The 19,450-nt window shown below is 44.8% G+C and overlaps 1 protein-coding gene across 1 annotated transcript in view; it reads left to right on the top strand.

Annotated features, from left to right (window-relative positions):
• The window catches only part of IL17RD (interleukin 17 receptor D), a 59,560-nt gene extending 46,390 nt beyond the window's left edge, over positions 1 to 13,170 (top strand). The window contains exons 4-13 of the mRNA XM_052647513.1: positions 2,062 to 2,180; positions 2,702 to 2,822; positions 4,776 to 4,820; positions 5,125 to 5,276; positions 6,528 to 6,593; positions 7,144 to 7,198; positions 7,691 to 7,801; positions 8,721 to 8,905; positions 11,381 to 12,320; positions 13,058 to 13,170. Of these exons, the coding sequence (XP_052503473.1) occupies positions 2,062 to 2,180; positions 2,702 to 2,822; positions 4,776 to 4,820; positions 5,125 to 5,276; positions 6,528 to 6,593; positions 7,144 to 7,198; positions 7,691 to 7,801; positions 8,721 to 8,905; positions 11,381 to 12,320; positions 13,058 to 13,170 (1,907 nt within the window). The remainder of the gene's footprint in view (positions 1 to 2,061; positions 2,181 to 2,701; positions 2,823 to 4,775; positions 4,821 to 5,124; positions 5,277 to 6,527; positions 6,594 to 7,143; positions 7,199 to 7,690; positions 7,802 to 8,720; positions 8,906 to 11,380; positions 12,321 to 13,057) is intronic.
• The last annotated feature ends 6,280 nt before the right edge of the window (positions 13,171 to 19,450 follow it).

Below are 19,450 nucleotides of genomic sequence, written 5' to 3'. Positions count from 1 at the left end.
CAAAAATAACATTATCTTAACATTTAAGAGGAAAAACATCCTCTGTGGATGAAAGAGAAGGGGTCATTCCAACATAAGGCTAAAAATGGTTAAAGGGCTGGCCTGACACATTGCAGGCTCCCTCTTTAGAATGAAAGTGAGAGATATGAGGAGAACTGACATGTGGAACCATGAGGGCAGAAAGATGAGCTTTTTCTGCATGACAGTGTGTGGGTGGGGATGGCTGGATAGATTCTAGCAATTTCTGTGAGGTTCTATTAAGGAGACTCCTTGGGAGATAGAAAAACACATGCGTTAAGAGCACGCTGGGATCCCACCTGGGCCATTTTATCCCTGTGTGACTCTGGGCAAGCCATCTAGTGTCTGTACACCTCTGTTTCCTCATCTATAAAGGGGGGACGATACCTTCCTCTTGTGGTTGTGAGAAGGATTCAATCAGTTAAATGACAAGGAGTAAATAAGTCCCTTGATTTTACTGCCCTATAAAATTATAAACATGATCTAACTATGAGATGTTATAATATTTTGATAAACCTGTTGCTATAAGATTTACATTTACTCCCAGACTTGGAATAGTGGTTTTCCAGGCAAGTCTTTTTAAATATAAGAACTGGAATCACCCACTCCCACCTCCAACTGATGAATTTGTCTGTAATTGTGAGATGTACAGTCTTACAGTCATATCAATCACCTGGCTTTTGTTTAAACAGTTCTGGCAACATTGCATGAGTTAAATCTTAGTATAAATAATAAGGATTTGTTCAAAAATATTTGGAGGGGAGGAATGGGAGGATTTCAAAAGACAAGTTCCTGTGAGATCTACTGAATAGTTGCTGGTCAGAAACCTTGGATCTGGGCAGCATGTGTGAGTCTCTGGCTGTGGATCCGCCAGCCCTCACTCCTGCAGGAAGCTTTGTACTCGAAATACTACAACACGGCAGGATCCGGACTTGTGCCCTCTGTGCTCCGACCTCTTAAGTCATGAAGCTCTAATTGTAACTCCTTTGCCCTTCCCACAATAAAATATGTGCTCTTCATCAAATAATTACAGGATTGGAGAACCTATTCGAAAGAGAAAAAGATTTCCTTGGCCTTTGCCATCGATAATTTTCCCACCTGCTTAATTGCATCCTGTGTAATTACTCTTGCCCTGGAAAGGGGAAGGGTTGAAAAATGTCTCCTTGTCTGGTGTTTTGAAAGAATGCGAAATCGATATCTTGCCAATTGAGGCCTGCTTCGGGGAACTCCAGCTGCAGTTGGACCTCTCCAGTCTCCATGGGATACGAAGCCCTAGCACTGGCTCTCGTGGCCATCAGAGCTTAATCCTTTTGAAAGCAACTAGTTGGACGGGCAGCGGGGGAAGCTCAGGTGGCAGGAGGCTGGGCCAGTCCCTTTCAGTGGCGCTGTGGGCGTCCCGGGGGCCTCTGAGGGCAGCATCAAGAGCACACACTGGGCAGCTCTTGGGTGTCTGCCTTTCAGGCATGATTAGAGCAAGAATGGCTTTGTAAATCACATAGGCAGTCTGCTAAGCTATTTAATCTCCAGCCCAGGACCCCCTTGGGTGCAGACACACACTTTGCTGGGAATTTTCCACGTTGCTCAGTGAAACACGCCAGCAAATATAGGATTAAAAGGGAAAGTATTTGAAACATGGTTCAGGGCAAGTCCCTAGTCAGCGTTGGAAATGATCGTCAGCTGACTGCACCTAGTTTAATGACACAGAAATTATATATTCCACTGCAGTTTTTTATGATCAATTGTGACTTGGGTCTAAATATTTGAACCCTAATGTCATAGAGCAAACGGACGTTCGTGAAATGGCTGGCAGGATTAGAGATTTATTCATAAGTAATGGTGGGACAGAAAATCACCTGGCCTGTATGAGAGGAATGCAGGGTATGCCTTTTTCCTTTCTGTAAACCCAGATATTCCTGCCTGGCTTAGAATGCCTTTTATTCTGTTGTGTAGGGGCAGAGGACGGTGATCTTAGAGGAAGGAAAGTGTGTTCAAAAGTAATTAGGTCCTCTTTTCACATTAATAAAAGCATTCTGCTTTGCTCAGGCATCGAATTCCTAAAAGGATTTCGGGTAATACTGGAGGAGCTGAAGTCAGAGGGACGACAGTGCCAACAACTGATTCTAAAGGACCCGAAGCAGCTCAACAGTAGCTTCAAAAGAGCTGTAAGTCGCATGCAGGGGAATGCACCCCTGAAGACATGCCATTGTTCTGGGGACTGAATGGTCTATTGAGAGCCTGTGAAACTGCAGAAGGAGGGGCTGCGGACTCCAGCCCACCTGCCCAGGTGGGCCAGCCTGCTCCACCCTCCCAGAAACCCTCCAGCATCTCCTGGTGGTAGACAGACACACCTCTCAGGTTACCAGCTGGAGTGGAGCAGCCATCCTGGAAGGTGGTGTCATGAGAGGATGTGGGCTCTTCCCCACCAGCTTGCAGCCTCGGCTTCATTGTCGGAAAAACAGACAGTGTTGTCCATATTCCTTTTCATTTAGGGGTCCAAACCTAAACTTGATCTGGAAAAGAAACCTGACTTCTTCCTGCCCTGGGACACCAACCCCCCCGCCCCCCACCACCAACCCTAGAACTGTGTCTGGGGGACCTTCAGGATGGATTGGAACTCTTGCATATAGGTAGAGGCGTGGGTGATTTCTCTGTGACATCACACGTGTTTTTTGATCCCTTTTAGGGGATGGAATCTCAACCTTTCCTGAATATGAAATTTGAAACGGATTACTTTGTAAAGATCGTCCCTTTTCCTTCCATTAAAAACGAAAGCAATTATCACCCTTTCTTCTTCAGAACCCGCAGTGAGTATGGTCTTTCTTGCCTACTTTCCATGGGGAGACATTTCTCCTGCTTTTAAAGACATTTTGACAGAGATAGGTTCAAGAGTACATGAAATACTAGTATGAAAGAGAAAAGCATCCAGAAAAGCAATTTTAAAAATTAAGATTTGACCCAGGCTTCCGTGGTGACTCAGTGGTCAAGAATCCACCTGCCAATGCAGGAGACATGTGTTTGACCCCTGGGCCAGGAAGATCCTCTGGAGAAGAAATTGACAATGCATACTAGTATTCTTGCCTCAGAAATCCCATAGACAGAGGAGCCTGGCAGGCTTCAGTCCATGGGGTCACAAAAGCGTCAGATACAATGGGGCAACTAAATGACAAAAACTGTTCATCTAACCAGAAACACCCATTCCTGGCTTGTTATAGAGCAGACATGACAATTGACCTTTTTTGAAGGTGCTGCAATACAGCCATGTAGTAAAATTGTTTAACTTAAGAAGAGGAAAAGAAGGTATAAGTTTATTTTAAGGTGAAGGGTAAGCATGAAATGATTCCATTCTGTACCTGTCCTCAGGAGGCTGGCCTCTGTGGGTGGCTGCCTGTCATTTTTTCAAGATTAGGTTAAGAAAATCAAGTAGTGTCCCTGAGGTCACCTCATTCTAGGAAGTTTATTTAACATCTCTGTGCCAGACTCCATTCTAAATACTTTCCAAACATTAATGCAGTTGACCTCCATAACAGCCCTACAAAGGATTTAATCTTACCATCCCCACTTAGCAGAGGTGGAGCCACGCATAGAGAGGTTAAAGGGGCTGCTGGGGGGCTGGGATTTGAATGCCACGGAGCCCGACTCTGGAGTCCTCACTCTGCAACCAGCCACCAGCTGTACAGGGTTCCCCTCTCTGCCTGCCTCTCTTTTTCCACCTGTTCTGCACACAGTGTGGTGTGTCTTTCATCAGCCCAAACTGCTGCTTTAGAGTTCTTACTCTGCTCTACAGAGTTCTTACTCTGATTGTTTTCTTCTTTTAACACTGTAGTGGTTTTCTAGGCAGAAAGGTTCATTTTCTTAATGAAAATAAGATTCCATAGTGCAGAGACCATGTGCATTTTACAGTATCTCTCAATGCCTTACATGTAACAACCAGATAGAGGATTCAAAGAATGTATTTATGCAAAGCTTGCCTAAATCGAAACTAGCCTACTTTAATTTTCTTCATCAGAATCAGTCTCTCTGAGGGTGAGGTGGGACAGGAGGTGCATTTATCACCATTTCGGGCACCGTGACCTCAATGCAGCCTTTGATTTTCTTGGCATCGTAAGCACATTTTCCAGAGGGTCCTCCTGGGTTAGCAGCATGGCATATAGGACCTCTCTCATGGTGTTTCTTTTTTTTTTTTTTAATCACATTTAAATCCGACTTCAAAGCTGCTTGTTTTCAGCACTGGTACTGCTACTTAGTAGATGGCTGGATGTCATTTTTAGACTCCATCAAAAGGATTTTAAATTGGAGAGCCAGCAAAAGTTAAAGTAACCTCAAGACAAGTTGCCAGGATCACTCCAGTGTTCTCTCATGCCTAACCACTCTGCATTTGGGTAGGGGCTGGCATTATTTCTGTCTACAGCTAAAACAGAGCCCCTCCATAGGACAGAAGCATGGACACAGTCTTGCTGCCCTTGGCCATGGCCTTGAAACTATATAATACCTGACAAGCTTTTAAAATGTAGGTGACTTCATATTGTTTCCACTTATGTGGCATAAAATGAACTGCATTAATATCTTTATACTGTACAATTCAAATTTTCACAAGATACAACTGGGCTATACTGAAAAGCATTGTTGACACAATGCAGTTGCTATGTTTTACATTCTTTCTAGCAACGTTCAGTGCAGAATATTTATATTGCATTGAATTGTTAGATTAGGAAGATGTCAAACTGTCCTAAAACTAAAAAATGTGTCTTTCTTAATAGCGTGTGACCTGCTATTGCAGCCGGACAACCTGGCTTGTAAACCTTGTAAGTATAGCTGTCCTTGGTATTTCCAGGTGGTAAAGAATCTGCCTGCCAATGCAGGAAACGTCAGAGAAGTGGGTTTGACCCCTGGGTTGGGAAGATCCCCTCAAGGAGGAAATGGCAACTCACTCCAGTATTCTTGCTGGGATAATCCCATGGACAGAGGAGGCTAGCACACTACAGGCCCTTTGGTTGCAAAGAGTTGGACATGACAGAGTGACTGAGCATGCATATAGCTGTCTTTGTCCAATCTCAAGTGGAGTCAGGGTGGCCTCAGGTCACTCACTGTGGTCCTTCCTCCCCCTAGTCTGGAAGCCTCGGAACCTCAACATCACTCAGCACGGTTCGGACATGCAGGTGTCTTTTGACCACGCACCCCACACCTTTGGCTTCCGTTTCTTCTATCTTCATTACAAGCTCAAGCATGAAGGACCCTTCAAGCGAAAGACCTGTAAACAGGTAAGCTGCTGGGTATGCATAAAGAAACCACTGCATGTTTTAAAGTGACCCCAGAGCCTCTGGAATTTGGATGGTTCAGTGTGAACATTAGGCTCTGTGGTCTGTGAGCATAGGTAGCTATTCCAGAATGTTATCACTGAGTTCATCTCGGGGTCATCCTGAGTCACCCCTCACTCTCTAATTATCTAAGTATCTCTACCCTATCTGGCCCAGTGCTGATGCAGCCAGTGACGTTTTACCAAAGGAACTGAAACAATGACGTAGTTGTCAGTTCTTTAGTATTTCAAAGCTGAATCAGGTGCTCACTGTGTGTCTGTGGTCATTGGGTCTTTACAGCTCAATGAAACCAAAGCTGCTATTATCCTCAGATATGGAACCTGAGGCCCATGGAGGTCACCTGGCCTGCTGCTTAAGGCCTCACAGCTAATCTGGGAGCTAAGTCACTAGCATGTCAGTGGCTCGTAATTTATACAGAGGCCAAGGTTAACTTGAAATTCAGTAACCAAGTTCTTAAACTTGAGATAGTCAGAGGGAGTGGGTGGTATTTCATGGAAGTTCACGAGAATGCTCGATGACCCCATAAGAGCACCAAGAGAGGTTTTTGGTCCTGGTGGCAGAAACCAGCGCCCTCCTAGATGCGTGTGCCGCGTTTGGTTTTCCTGCCTGCTCTCACCTCTGTCATTGACCTTCTGCTGCTGCTGCTGCTAAGTCGCTTCAGTTGTGTCCGACTCTGTGCGACCCCACAGACGGCAGCCCACCAGGCTCCCCCGTCCCTGGGATTCTCCAGGCAAGAACACTGGAGTAGGTTGCCATTTCCTTCTCCAATGCATGAAAGTGAAAAGTGAAAGGGAAGTCTCTCAGTCGTGTCCGACTCTTAGCGACCCCATGGACTACGGCCTACCTTCTACTCAAGTCAAAATTATATTAAATAAAATATGCACAAACAGGGGAGGGTAATTTTTTCCCATTTATTAAGTAAAAGGTATTCTAACTAGCTGCTTTGTCTTCAAATAAAAAACTGCTGCTCTGGGCACTACCAGCCAAGCATAGACTATGACGGGGTCGCAGGTTCTCCTGGGCCTTTTATCAGAGTGAAGTTCAGATACACACAGTTGCTTTCTAATTGTCATCTTCTGAAAACATAATTGAACCTGGTGAGAAGTCTCTTTGATTCAGTTCCAAAACAAAAGAGGGGTCCTGGTGACCTTTATCTGAGAAGAAAGTTTTAAAGTGTTATTTGTTTCTTTGCAGGAGCAAAATACAGAGATAACCAGCTGCCTTCTTCAAAATGTGTCTCCTGGGGATTATATAATTGAGGTACACACAACTCAAGAAAGCCCTATTATTTTTATTTAAAAACATTTTTTTTCTGTACCATGTGGCTTGCAGGATCTTAGTTCCCCAACCAGGGACTGAACCCAGAGCCTTGCCAGTTAAAGCACTGAGTCCTAATCACTGGACCACCAGGGAATTCCTGTTTTTTATAAAAAGTTTTATTGACTTATAGTTGATTTACAGCATTGTGTTAATTTATGCTATATAGCAAAGTGATTCAGTTATACATACACACACATATATATTTCCTATTTTATGTTCTTTTCCATTCTGATTTGTCACAGGATATTGGATGTAGTTCCTTGTGCTATACAGTAGGGCCTTACTATTTAACTATCCTCTGTATACTCTTTTGCTTGGAAAAGCAGAGATGTATCTGATTGTTACTGTCTAATCTCAGCTTGAAAATGGTCACAGGCAGCAGCAGCTCTGTCCTCCCCTTGCCCCACTGACCACAGATAGAAAAATGAATGGAATCTGTTGAGATGGTATCACTTAGAAAAAAAATAACACAGCATCCTCTGCTTTGCAGCTGGTCGATGACAGTAATACGACAAGAAAAGTGATGCATTATGCCTTAAAACCAGGTGAGATTTTGTGTTTGTTTGAAATGTTGCCTCTGGACTACAGAGTGGACCAAGGTATTTGATACTTTCCGTACTTCATGGTTTAGGAAAAGAAAACACTTGAGCTCCTCACTCTTACATGATGTTCCATCAAATCTGACTCCTTCCACCCTAATGTTGATGCCTGGAAGATTAAAGCCAGTGTGTTACAGGTGTCACTGGGACTAAATAAGTAGTCAGTTGTCCTCAGAAGCAAAGTGGTGGGGTGGGAGGTTTCCTTAGGCAGATTCTCACTCAAAGGTATTCAGTGATCTCAGCAGATTCTAGCTGTTGAATTGTATTCTACAGCCTTTTAAAGTGAATCCTTTTATAATTACCGAATCATTACTAGAGAAAAGTGGTCAGGGAGTCTTGGAACCTGTTATGTGGCTTATTTTTAAAAAGAAAAAAATGTTTCTCTTTGAACCTTTTACACTGCTGACATCTAAAAGCCTTCCCTTTGAAATTTCCCAGTGCATTCCCCGTGGGCTGGGCCCATCAGAGCCGTGGCCATCACTGTGCCGTTGGTCGTCATATCGGCATTCGCGACGCTCTTCACGGTGATGTGCCGCAAGAAGCAACAAGGTATTGGTGTGGCGTGTCCCCCTCCAGTCCAAGTCGGCGGGGCTGGGGCCAACAGAGAGAGACTGGGAGCACTTGGTCCCTCCAGGCAGGTGACTGGGAAGCCACACAACTCTTGTAGTCAGTTCCCTGGCTGCTGTAGTTCCCAGAATTAAAATACTTGACTTTTAACCTGATGAGCCACTAAAAGGGCAGGTGTACTTCTCTTCTCAAACTCAGGATGATAAATTCAAGAGCATATAGGAAGTTCAAAGGTGTGAGTAAAGGAAGAAGTAGGGCTTTATCACTTATAAAAGTCTGATGACAGGAGAGAAACTTGTGGGACACTTGGAAATGTATCCTTAGTCTGAGTGGTGGTTACACAGGTATATACTTAGATAAAAATTTCCTGAGATGTACTCTTAAGATTTATGCACTTTACCTTTGTAAGTTGTACAAAAAAACTCCCCAAACCTCGATGAAAGTTTTAAAGAACATCAGCTCTTTATTGAAGCTTCATTGGTCAGGTAGCTGCACTCAGTTGGAAGAGCTGGTTCGAGATACTGCTGACCAGAGTGGAGGGTGGGGGTGGGTGGGTGGCCCCTGCAGTGTTTCTGGCTTAACCAAGCTCAGTTTCTGGTGAAGAACAAATTTTGGCCATTTTTGGCTCTACTGGAGAAATCAGCTGTCCCATTCTCCGAGGTGACCCAAGGGGCTGGTAGAGTTAGGGAGCTGGGAGTACTCCAGGTGACATGGCGACTGTTGTTTCTTGAAGACAGCCTTACATCTCGAGTTGTAGGGAACAAGTCAGAGCGTTGCTCATGGGCACCAACCTATCTTCTTGTCTACTTTAGAAAATATATATTCACACTTAGATGAAGAGAGTAGGGAACAAGTCAGAGCGTTGCTCATGGGCACCAACCTATCTTCTTGTCTACTTTAGAAAATATATATTCACACTTAGATGAAGAGAGTTCGGAGTCCTCCACGTACACCACAGCACTCCCCAGGGAGAGGCTCCGGCCTCGGCCCAAGGTCTTCCTCTGCTATTCCAGTAAAGATGGCCAGAATCACATGAACGTTGTCCAGTGCTTTGCCTACTTCCTCCAGGACTTCTGTGGCTGTGAGGTGAGGAATCTAAAGTCTCTTCTTTTATCCAGGGTGGGATGTGTGCTAATAAACTCTTAGCTTCCGACCTAGGGATTAGCCGTGGCACTCTTCTTTGAGTCTGTCACAGCCATCATTGAAACTAAATGTTTGCTGACACACAGTTCTAACCCCGACACACTCCTGCTCAAAAGCCTTGAGTGGCACCCACCTGGCAGGAAGTTTTTTAAGCTTTAAAAAGACTTGTTGGGTGTATGGATGGTGGAGGAGATGGCAGTGTGCAATGAGGGTGGTGGGAGGAGGTCATCATGGCATTGGAGGGTCAAAGAGAAAATGGTAAGTAAAGAAGTGAGTTTAGACAATTCTTTGGGGGAGCTTTGCTAATAAGGGAAAACAACATGTTAAGTGCTCATATGGTCTACTCTGGTTTCTTGCCTATTCTTTTGAGTTAAGCTATTAACATGTAACTTTTTTATACTGTCATAGAATTCATTTTAGAGTGAAGTTTGAAGCTCTCACGGAAAACACACTCTGTTACAGATGCAAGAACTGTACAATAATTCTGTTTTTTGTTGTTTACTCGCTAAGTTGTGTCCAACTCTGTGACCCCATAGACTGCCAGGCTCCTCTGTCCATGGGATTTCCCAGGCAAGAATACCAGAGTGTGTTGTCATTTCCTTCTCCAGGGGATCTTCCTGACCTAGGGATCAAACCTACAGATCTGTGTTTCTACCATTGCAAGCAGATTCTCTTACTGTGGAGGCACCGTTGAAGTTATTTGTGCTCTGAAATGGAGGGCTCAGTGAGTTTCTTAGACTCTCTCCATGTGGTGAGGCTGCCCCCTAGTGTCCGTAAAGCATATTTACAAGGCTGGCAGGGTTTCTAGAGGTGGGCTGATCAGCCTCAAAGACCAGCAAGTGGCACACAGTCTTCAAATACAGACAGCTCGTCATTTGCTCTGCTTTGTGGGTGACTAGCCTGGGGAAAGGTGGGCTAGTGTAACATAAATACGGGTGTAATAGAAAATTTGGAAACTAGATAAGAATGACAAATTTAAAAATGAGTGGTAATTTTAACTTGGAGAAGAGGAACCACAGTTAAAGTTGCTGTATTTCCTCCCAGTCTTTTTCTGCATAGATGAACTTATATATACAGTTTTGCATTTTGGATGGATTGGAATTATTTTTTTCTTTCTCTTCACTCAGTGACTTTTTATACTATTAGTAGTTCTGTGTAAACTGAAGTTTTAAGTAGACACTTGGATCATATTAATGATTCACCATAATTGAGTTTTTTCAAATTGTTAAACACCTTTGATTCCAGTTTGCCTCATTTCTGCTGATTTTCCAAAGATAGATACCTGGATATGGAATTGCTGGGTCAGGCAGGAACATTTTTTTAAGTGGTTGGTCAGTTAGCTTTCAGAACATATAATGTTAGTGAGAATTAAGGAAAGGGTAAGACAATTCAGGATTATTTTCAGCAAGTAGGTAGATGTTGGGGATTTCCTTCCCTTTGGGAATACCTTAGAGCAAAAAAGGAAGTCAAAGTCATTTCAGAACCCTTTCCCCCATAAGAGACTCTGGCTGTCACATTTGGGGATAGGCATTGGGAATTAATTTCTGAACTACAAAATGAAATTGCCAAAAGACTTTGCAGCAGAATCAGATGAAGATGGTCTGAGAAAGTGAAGCCCTCTGAGGGGCCACACATGTCCTGTGGTCTTACTTTGTCGGTGCTCCACTCCCAGCTCCCTCCCAGACCTCCCCTTGGATTAAAGGCCTGGTAGGGCTGTGCTCCTGTTGATTGCTGAGAAGTCATGGTGAGAGACGACAGTCTCTACGGGTGAGTGAACCAGATGGTGGTGTTACTGCAGCTCATCAACCTTCTCTCCATGCACCGATAATCACCTGGTAAATAGCAGGCTGACCTCAGGGCTGCGAGAGTGGCCAGGGAGGCCCTCTTTGTCACTCATACTATCTGTCATTGAGTCAGCTGGCAGCATGAGTGGGCTGTGGGCAGTACTCTGGCATCCAGACCTGAACTCCATTTCCAAGCCTACTTTGAGATCCCTCACCCACACCCTTCTATTACCACCTTCCAGTTCTCTCTTCAGGATCTGCCCCTATCCAGGTGGCCTCACTCATTAGATAGAGCCTCCTTCATTTCCTCTGTTTTCCATGCTCACCATCACACTCTAAGTCCACTGGAGGCTTCACATGTGCTGTGTGACTTAGGCAGGTTGTCAGATACTCTGAACTTCTGACTTCACTTGTAGGGTGGGAGTGGTAATGAGCCCACAGTATGCTAAAATGAGGACCTGATGCAGAGGGCCTGGTGCTTGGTGGTCGGTCACCCATGGAATGTTAGCTGTTTCTTGGAGTTGGGCGGCCTGGAGCCTGTACATAGCAGAGATTTGGGGCAGATGATGAGCCCATCTTGTCACTCGACTCTCCAAGCTGTACAGGTGAGTGAGGTTACCTGTTCTCTTTCCAGGTGGCTCTGGACTTGTGGGAAGACTTCAGCCTCTGCAGGGAAGGGCAGAGAGAATGGGTCATCCAGAAGATCCACGAGTCCCAGTTCATCATCGTGGTGTGTTCCAAAGGCATGAAATACTTCGTGGACAAGAAGAACTACAAGCACAAAGGAGGCGGCCGAGGCTCTGGGAAAGGGGAGCTCTTCCTGGTGGCGGTGTCTGCCATTGCCGAGAAGCTCCGCCAGGCCAAGCAGAGTTCATCCGGGGCGCTCAGCAAGTTCATCGCCGTCTACTTCGATTATTCCTGCGAAGGAGACATTCCCGGAGTCCTGGACCTGAGCACCAAGTACAAACTCCTGGACCATCTGCCCCAGCTCTGCTCCCACCTGCACTCCCAGGACCGCAGTCCGCAAGAGCCGGGGCTGCAGCCGGGAAGGGTTAGCCGAAGGAACTACTTCCGGAGCAAGTCAGGCCGCTCCCTGTACGTCGCCATTTGCAACATGCACCAGTTTATCGACGAGGAGCCTGACTGGTTTGAGAAGCAATTCTCTTCTCTCCATCCGCCTCCTCTCCGCTACCGGGAGCCGGTCTTGGAGAAGTTTGACTCGGGCTTGGTTTTAAACGAAGTCCTCTGCAAGCCAGGGCCCGAGAATGAATTCAGCCTGAAGGCCGAGTCGGCGGGCCCCGGGACACCGGCCGACTCGCACTCTGAGGGCCCGCAGTTCGGGCCTGACGAAGATGTGGAGGCTGGACCTGTTGTCGCGGGTGCCAGTGCCGTTCTGCGGCCCCTGCTGCACGCGGGAAAAGCTGCTGGGCCCTCGGACGTGCCGCGGGACTCGGGCATCTACGACTCGTCCGTGCCCTCGTCTGAGCTGTCCCTGCCCCTGATGGAAGGGCTCTCCGCGGACCAGACGGAAACGTCTTCGCTGACGGAGAGCGTGTCGTCCTCCTCAGGCCTGGGTGAGGCGCGGGGAGCGGGAAGCTGGTGGTACGGTGGGTTGGGTTCCTGATGCAGGCTACAGCCTTGCTCTAGGGTTCCAGAATCCAGGAGAAGCTTTTTGCTAATTTCGCTGCAATTTTGTAAGTCGAACGTTATGGGAAGTAACAAAACTACATTGGTAGCCTCCCAGGTAATGGGACTGTTCAGGTGTGTGAGCTACAGAAATACTGATAAGAAATTATGGTGAGCTGCCCGGTACCATGTTATGTAACATACAGTATGTGCACTAGCTCGCCTTTCTAAACTGAAAACGAGTAGATACTAAAACACATTGGGTCCCAAGTGTGTTGGATGAGTGTCTGTGGACCTGTAGATTTGCAGAGTTCACCACTCCCAACCTTGCCAATATCTTTAAAGCCACATGCATTGACCCAGGGGTTCATGGGGCATAGTATTCTCTCCATTCTAGCTCAACACAGGCTCTGATAGAAGGGCCTGCTTCCCCAGGGAGCCCCCCACAGGATGCCGTCTGGAGCTGCTCTTACTGTGCCTGTAACCCTTTGGAGTTCATGCATGCAAACCTGGCCCCTCAGTTGAGGGAACTGGAATCTGGTGGCAGGATGAGAATGCCCAGCCTTGAGTGGTGGGGATGCCTGCCTCACTTGTGCAAAGTGCATGGTGCAAACCCAGATCCAGCCTCATTCTGGCCAGAGCACCCAGCAGTAACATGTGACTCTGCCCTCTCTTCTTTTCTTAGGTGAGGAAGACCCTCCTGCCCTTCCTTCCAAGCTGCTTGCCTCAGGGGTGTGCAAAGCAGAACCTGGTTGCTGCAGCTACACTGGTGAACTCCACACAGTCGCCCCTTTGTAACAGAATGGAAGAGTCTAAGCATTGCCACTTTAGCTGCCGCCTCTCTCTGGTTCCCCAGCTCATCTCTCTGGGTATGTGGCCCACTTGGAGCTGAGGTCTCTTACAAGGATATTCAGAGCGAAATCCTGGCCAGTACTTGCTCTCCTTGCCTCTCTATTCTCTACCAAATATATTGGCAGAGTCTCCAGTTCTCTGAAACCATGTGGAACTGTGAAAGGCATGTCCATAATGTCTGACAGCAGCTTGCCATGTTAGGTCAGACTTTGGACTAGAGCCAGTTCTGGGAGGTAGGGAAGAAACAGGAAAATACCCGCACTGATCATTCAGACTTAATTTATCTGTGCAAACTTTGCCAGTTAGCTATTGGCTGCTTTGATTTGAAATGCTTTGTGGAAAAAGCACTTTTGATGCCACTACAGCCGCAGAAGTCAAGTGCCAGTCTCTGTGGAATCCATGTAGTTAAAGATAATGCCTCTTTCCATTGTTGGTATGGAATTTACAGAGCCATTTACAATGCCATGGGTGTTTTAAAAAAAAAAGCTCTGGAGTCAGAGGTCAAGAAGGTAACTGAATATAGTCATTTTTCATAAAAATGAGTCTTACATATTAGTGGGGGACATGTCTGGCCAAGGAGGGGGCTGCAGGGCCAGGCCGATGACCATCTAGACCATTCTTTCTGAGATGGGTTGGTCAGTGTGCAGAGGGCACTGGGGCCACATCTCGATCTGAATAGGCATCACGCAGGGGCCAGGTCTGCCCACCGAGTTTCCCTGGTTTGTACTTACTTTGTTGAATCTCAGATGTTGGTGCCTAAATGTTTATTTTTAAGAAACTGATACCTAACTGGGCTGTATTCACTGAAATTATAATTTGTGCTTTGGTTGATCTCTAGTCTAAAGCTCTGAACAGAAAATTAGGGATGAGAATCCACTGACAAAACAGCAGTATGTGGAGGTGGTAGCCAGTTAATCTGCTGAACTTGTTTTGCCTAATGACAAACCTCTTTTTAAGAAGGTGAAAGGGAAGGTATTGTTACAAAGATGAATGTGCTCTTTAAGTATTGTCTAGAGAAGACATGGGACCTGAAATCATTAAATTCTTGAATCTTAAAGTACTTCCCTCACAACCCCAGCCTGTGAATAAGGTTTCATTTTGTTTGATTTACCCAATTAAAGATTTGTCTTTTGTACTTCATTCTACCAAAAATAGGTATTGAGAGCTTAAGAGGAAAGAATTTGCTTTAAAAGGGAGAAGTAATATGTTCTGTTTTTATGAGTGACTTCTGTACAGAATTTTTGTTTCCAAAGGGAAAATAGTTGTTCCTTTTCCCTCTTCATGACCTTAAGGGGGAGTGAATATCTTTTTCTACCTTTTTCATAAATGCTGTTGGATTTTGGCACCAATATCAGGGACCGCGATTTTTACTCCTTCACAAAATAGGACCAGTATTGAGGGCGGGGGGTACACTGAGAAGCATCCTAAGGTGGGGTGTGGGGAAGTGGGGAGGGAAGGACTTTTCCTTTGAGGCTCATGCCCAGCAGGTGGGGAAGGGAAGGCTTGCACCCTTGCTGGAAAGAAGAGGTTGTGTGTATCTTTGATGCAAATACCACACTGCCTGCTCTGTAAAGGCAGCTGGCAGCTTCTTGGGAGAAGAACATGCTCGTCTGTTCTCTGGCATCAAGTTTCCTGCAGCTGCTCTGAGGGAGAGACAAGTGGGCTGCAGAACTGTCTCCCCTGTAAGACCAAGCATCTTGCTGGAGGAGGGATGTTCCATGCTGTCACTGTGGAATCCAAGATGAACGTAGTTTCTGCCCACCCGTGAGTGTCCTGCCATTCCATTGTCGGCATCCATTCTGTGAAGGAGATGGGGCAGTCTTATTAATGTATGAAAATGCACTTTGGAACATTTTCAGAGTGATTTCTTACTGAAGTCAAGAAATGGCGCATGCCCCAGAGGTGCCATTAGGAGCTGCCTTAGGATAGATGTTCAGCTTTGTATGTGAAAGGAGGCATCTCTGAGAAACTGGTCCCAGTAGCAGAGTGAAAGACCAGAGAAGAAGCATCAGCTGAGCTCCATGAGCATGGGCAGAGAGCTTGCTAAATAAATGTACTGTGAAAATGGAAAGGAAAAATTGTGCTTGGCCAAAAATCAAGTGATGCTTTAGTTTGGATTTAGGGGTTAGGTACTTATTTTGAAATAGTAAAGATTGTGATGTTCAGCAATATCAAACTTTTGTACCAAGTAATGAAAATGCCAGTGTGAATGCCCAGCTCTGAATAGTTGAGAAGTCCAACTTTCTAGTGTTGTCTTACTACTTTCACTGTTTTCTTTTTTTTTTTTTAAACCCTCCCCATCTCTTGCTGGAAGTGGGAATGGTTGCCGTGTAGATTAATGCAAAACGTTTTACGCAGAGGTGCTTTTGACTCACGAATGGTCCTGGATGGTGGAAATGATAGGACAGAATTCAGATAAAGGTTCAAAAGTCACAGGCTTTCAGATGCTGGGGAACCAAGAATTCGAATATGGGAATGAACTCAATGAAGGGCCTTCATTCCTAGAGTAAAAGGCTCTATAACTCAGATAGGTGGTATCCTCTGTACCGGAGACCAGAGGTGGGTCCCGGCTTCCTTCAGCTAACTGGGAAGGGCAGGTAGTTGAAATGAGGGAGCTAGTAATTTATCTTGACTCACCGATGCCCTGCATGGCTGACACACATGACACCTTAGCATTTGGCACAGTCGGCTTTTCTTAGAGCATGGCCAGGTGGGTGAAGGCCCAGGCAGAGGTGTGTTCTTCTCTGAGATGACCTACAAGCAGTAGGGACTGTCTGGATGGGCCCAGCCCAGTCATACAGGGGCAGGAGGCTTTTGGAGGACTGAGGCCTCAGCCTGTGAGGTACATTGATCTCTAGATAATCAGAAGTCATCCAGGCCCAGGTCCCAGGACTTCAGTGAGTGACCCAGCCAGGTGATAGTATTTTGAGCCCAACATGAGAGAGGCCATAAAAGTCATGAGACAGTTTTTGGTTGACACAGTAATAATTGAAGATAGTCCCAGGTCAGAAGTTGAGAGTTGAGTTATGTTTTCCTTTAGAAGAAGCAAAGGAAGAAAAAAGCTTTTTTTTTAAAATTCCTGGTGAAGAAATGACACACTTTCCTTCCTAAAGAGAGAAAATTCTGCAGTCCACAACCAGCTCAACACTAATTGGGCTCTTTTAAGGAGAGAGGAATTACTCTGTCTTATTGGAGAGAGGTGGACAATGGCAGTGAGAAGATTATGAGCCTTTTCTAGTTGATATGGTTGGGAAAGAGTCTGTTCTTATTTAACAAATGCTGTTCCTTCAGGAGGCCCCCCTGTAGCAAGCGTAGTGATAAATAAGGTGTGATGACAAACCCTTCTCAGCCTCAGAGAGACAGTGGGACCTGGTGGAGACTGGCCAGCGGACACCCTTATGCTTCACCTACAGGGAGCAGCCACTCCAGCCAGTTGTGACCATATAGTGTTTCCTGATTGTCCCATTTTTCAAGAGAAACTGAGAATCTGGGAGTTTTACATGAAAACAATCTGATTTTTTTTCTTTAGTATGGGCACTAAAATTCTTAATTGAATTCAGGAAACCCATGGGTGGACCTGATTTGGCCTGCCTAGCTATCAGTTTGCCACATCTGCTTTAGAAAATTTGAAAAGAAAGGCATCCATGGTAATTACAGATGTCTGGTATCACAAGAAAATAATCTTGCTAAATGCAGCCAGAAGTTAGATTGGTTTTTTTTTTTTTTTTTTTTTACCCATTGCTTCCCTAAAGAAATTTGCTATGATTTTGAATACATTTGAAATCTTTTGATTGCTTCTTTCATACTTCATATGTCTTAAGAAAAAGGCAAGGCAATTGTTAATTTCAAAATCAGATTTCTCCTCATTTAAAAAATGTGACACTTGGAACAGTTTCATTTAAATTCCACACCTTAAAGGTCCTTATTTATAGTTTTAACTCTTGGCTTAATCACTTTTTTGGATGAATTAAATCACTTTTTTAATGCTGAGCTTAGGCCAAGCCCTAATGAGGAAAGCAGACATCGTGGAGAGTAGGGCAAGGAGTCCTGAGTATCCACTAGAGCCAAGCATTTGCTCTGCCTTCGGTTTTAAATAACTTGTGAATTGATCTGTTTTGGAGATATGTGACAGAGTACGGAGATACCAGTCAGGAGTCTTCATGGAGTTGGGTCATCCTTGCTATATCACCTCCTTTCCAGGTTCAGGGTTAAAATAAACAGAAGGAGATCAGACTGTAAGCCAATAGCGTTCATGCTGATTGCAGAGCTTTGAGGGTGAGAGAAAGTTTGGATTATCTGACAGGTGCCCATCTAGTGTCCGACAGGAAGGGTTGCACATGAATTATTTCAGTCATTTGGCTGTGGATGTGATTCTGGCTTTTCAGCGAAGGAGCTTCTGTTACCTACTCTGCTGATCAGATAGTTCTTTGTGCATCTTCCTTATAGAAAACCAGCCTTCTTTTGTTCAACATGTAGTGGGAAAAGAACAGTTGGTCACCTTCCATGTATTTGAAAACCACAGTGAAATCATCCCTCTAGTATTTTTATTCCAGTGCTAAATAATCCCACCGCTACTCATTCTTCACAGCTCTTGTTTTCCAGGGGCTTAATAATTTTCAGTGCCCTTCTGTTTCTCAGCTTCACACTCAGTTTAGTTGCCTGAATAGAATGTGGTGCTTTATTCACATTGGTGCCTTGTGAAAGCCAAGCTCAGGATGGGGATTAACAGAAATTTTTACGTACCCAAGCTTCTTTTACTATTTAAAAATATAAAGACCCTTTTTTAAAAGTGGTATATCACCTGTGTTCATTTTGAAGGTTGCTTACTACATTTTTTTTCTCAGCAGTAGTCCTTTATCATATGTGGGTTTGTTATTTTTTTCCCTTGTGTGTTCAAACACTTGGTGCTTATTCTTGATGTGTCTGATGTTATTCCCGAGCTTCTTCAAGATACCCTTCAAGACCAGCTCTTACTTTCTGAGTGGCAACCACCCCTCCCTTTCAATTTTGGATTCTATTTTTATATATCTGTATATGTCACCTTTAATTCATGACTCACAGTATTATTAAATGGTGCAGACTTTAGCCACAGACAAGATAGCAGTTGCTAAGGGCTAATTTGCTAAGAGGGCGAGAGAGGCCCACTTGGGAATTTTGGGCAGTTGCCTTCCCTCCTGCTTTTCGACTCCTCTCCAAAATTCAGTGAGGACCACAGACTCCGCAAGGAACATGCCCGTGTGCTAAAGGGCTGGAGCCATGGCTCCAAGTTGACCAAGCACTGTGGTTTGTACAAGCAGATGTCTGACAAAAGCAAACCATTATGACTGTGTATCTGATGTTTTTATCAAAGAAAATTTCAATGGAGAAGATTCAAAGAGGCTATCTTCTGTTTGTATGTGACAAAGACAAAGTTGGTCGCTCCAGTCATTAGCCAAAAAATAATTACCGTTGGATGACGCTAATGTGTAAGCATGTTATTTTTAATAAGTGGTTATTTTCTGTCTCAAGAAAAAGATGTAGTGAGTCTGGAGAGAGCAAAAGCTTTTGTAAAAACCAAATGTATTCATTTAGAGAGTAGATGACTTTTATTTTCACTGTTTGTTTTGTTTTTCACTGCAGAAGCTCCCTATTACTTTGGGGGGAAAGCCTGTGGAACAGTGGTTATTGCCATTGTCTTTGTTTCATCTTTAAGTTTCTCTCTTGGGAGGTTTGATGGAATAGTGAGCACTGACCAGCAGACTGTAGCAGCATGCTATATTTTTACATTGAAGATGTTATTGTCTTATTTGATTTGTACATAACTGTAAATAGGTGATAGTAGTCCACAGGTGACATTTGCAAAATGTTTTTGTGCCCTTGAATCTCTGCATCAAATAAAATGTTTTGTTTTAAGATTGTGGTGGCTCATTATTCTAGGTCATGTTTTCTGTTTCCTGAATAGCTGGGGTTCCTAGCACAATTTTCTGTGGGCCCTCATTTTGAGAGGGAGAGACCCACGGTGAGGAGGCCAGGGTGGCTGGTCTGTCTTATACTTGCAGGAAAAGGAACCTGCTGCCCTTGGTCGTTTACTCCACCCTCCGTCGGTCAGATGCCTGTTGTCTCCTTGGTATCTGGAACAGGGGCAGGGACACTTACCTCAAGGAGAAATTTGGCTCTCAGAACAATGGACATTCTTTGAAGAAATTGGAAAAGAAGTTGATGGATGCTGAAATTTGGGGGCCACAAA

This window comes from Budorcas taxicolor, chromosome 1 (assembly GCF_023091745.1).
Source record: "Budorcas taxicolor isolate Tak-1 chromosome 1, Takin1.1, whole genome shotgun sequence".
NCBI classification, from domain to species: Eukaryota; Metazoa; Chordata; class Mammalia; order Artiodactyla; family Bovidae; genus Budorcas; species Budorcas taxicolor.
This window is presented reverse-complemented; position numbering and strand designations above follow the sequence as displayed.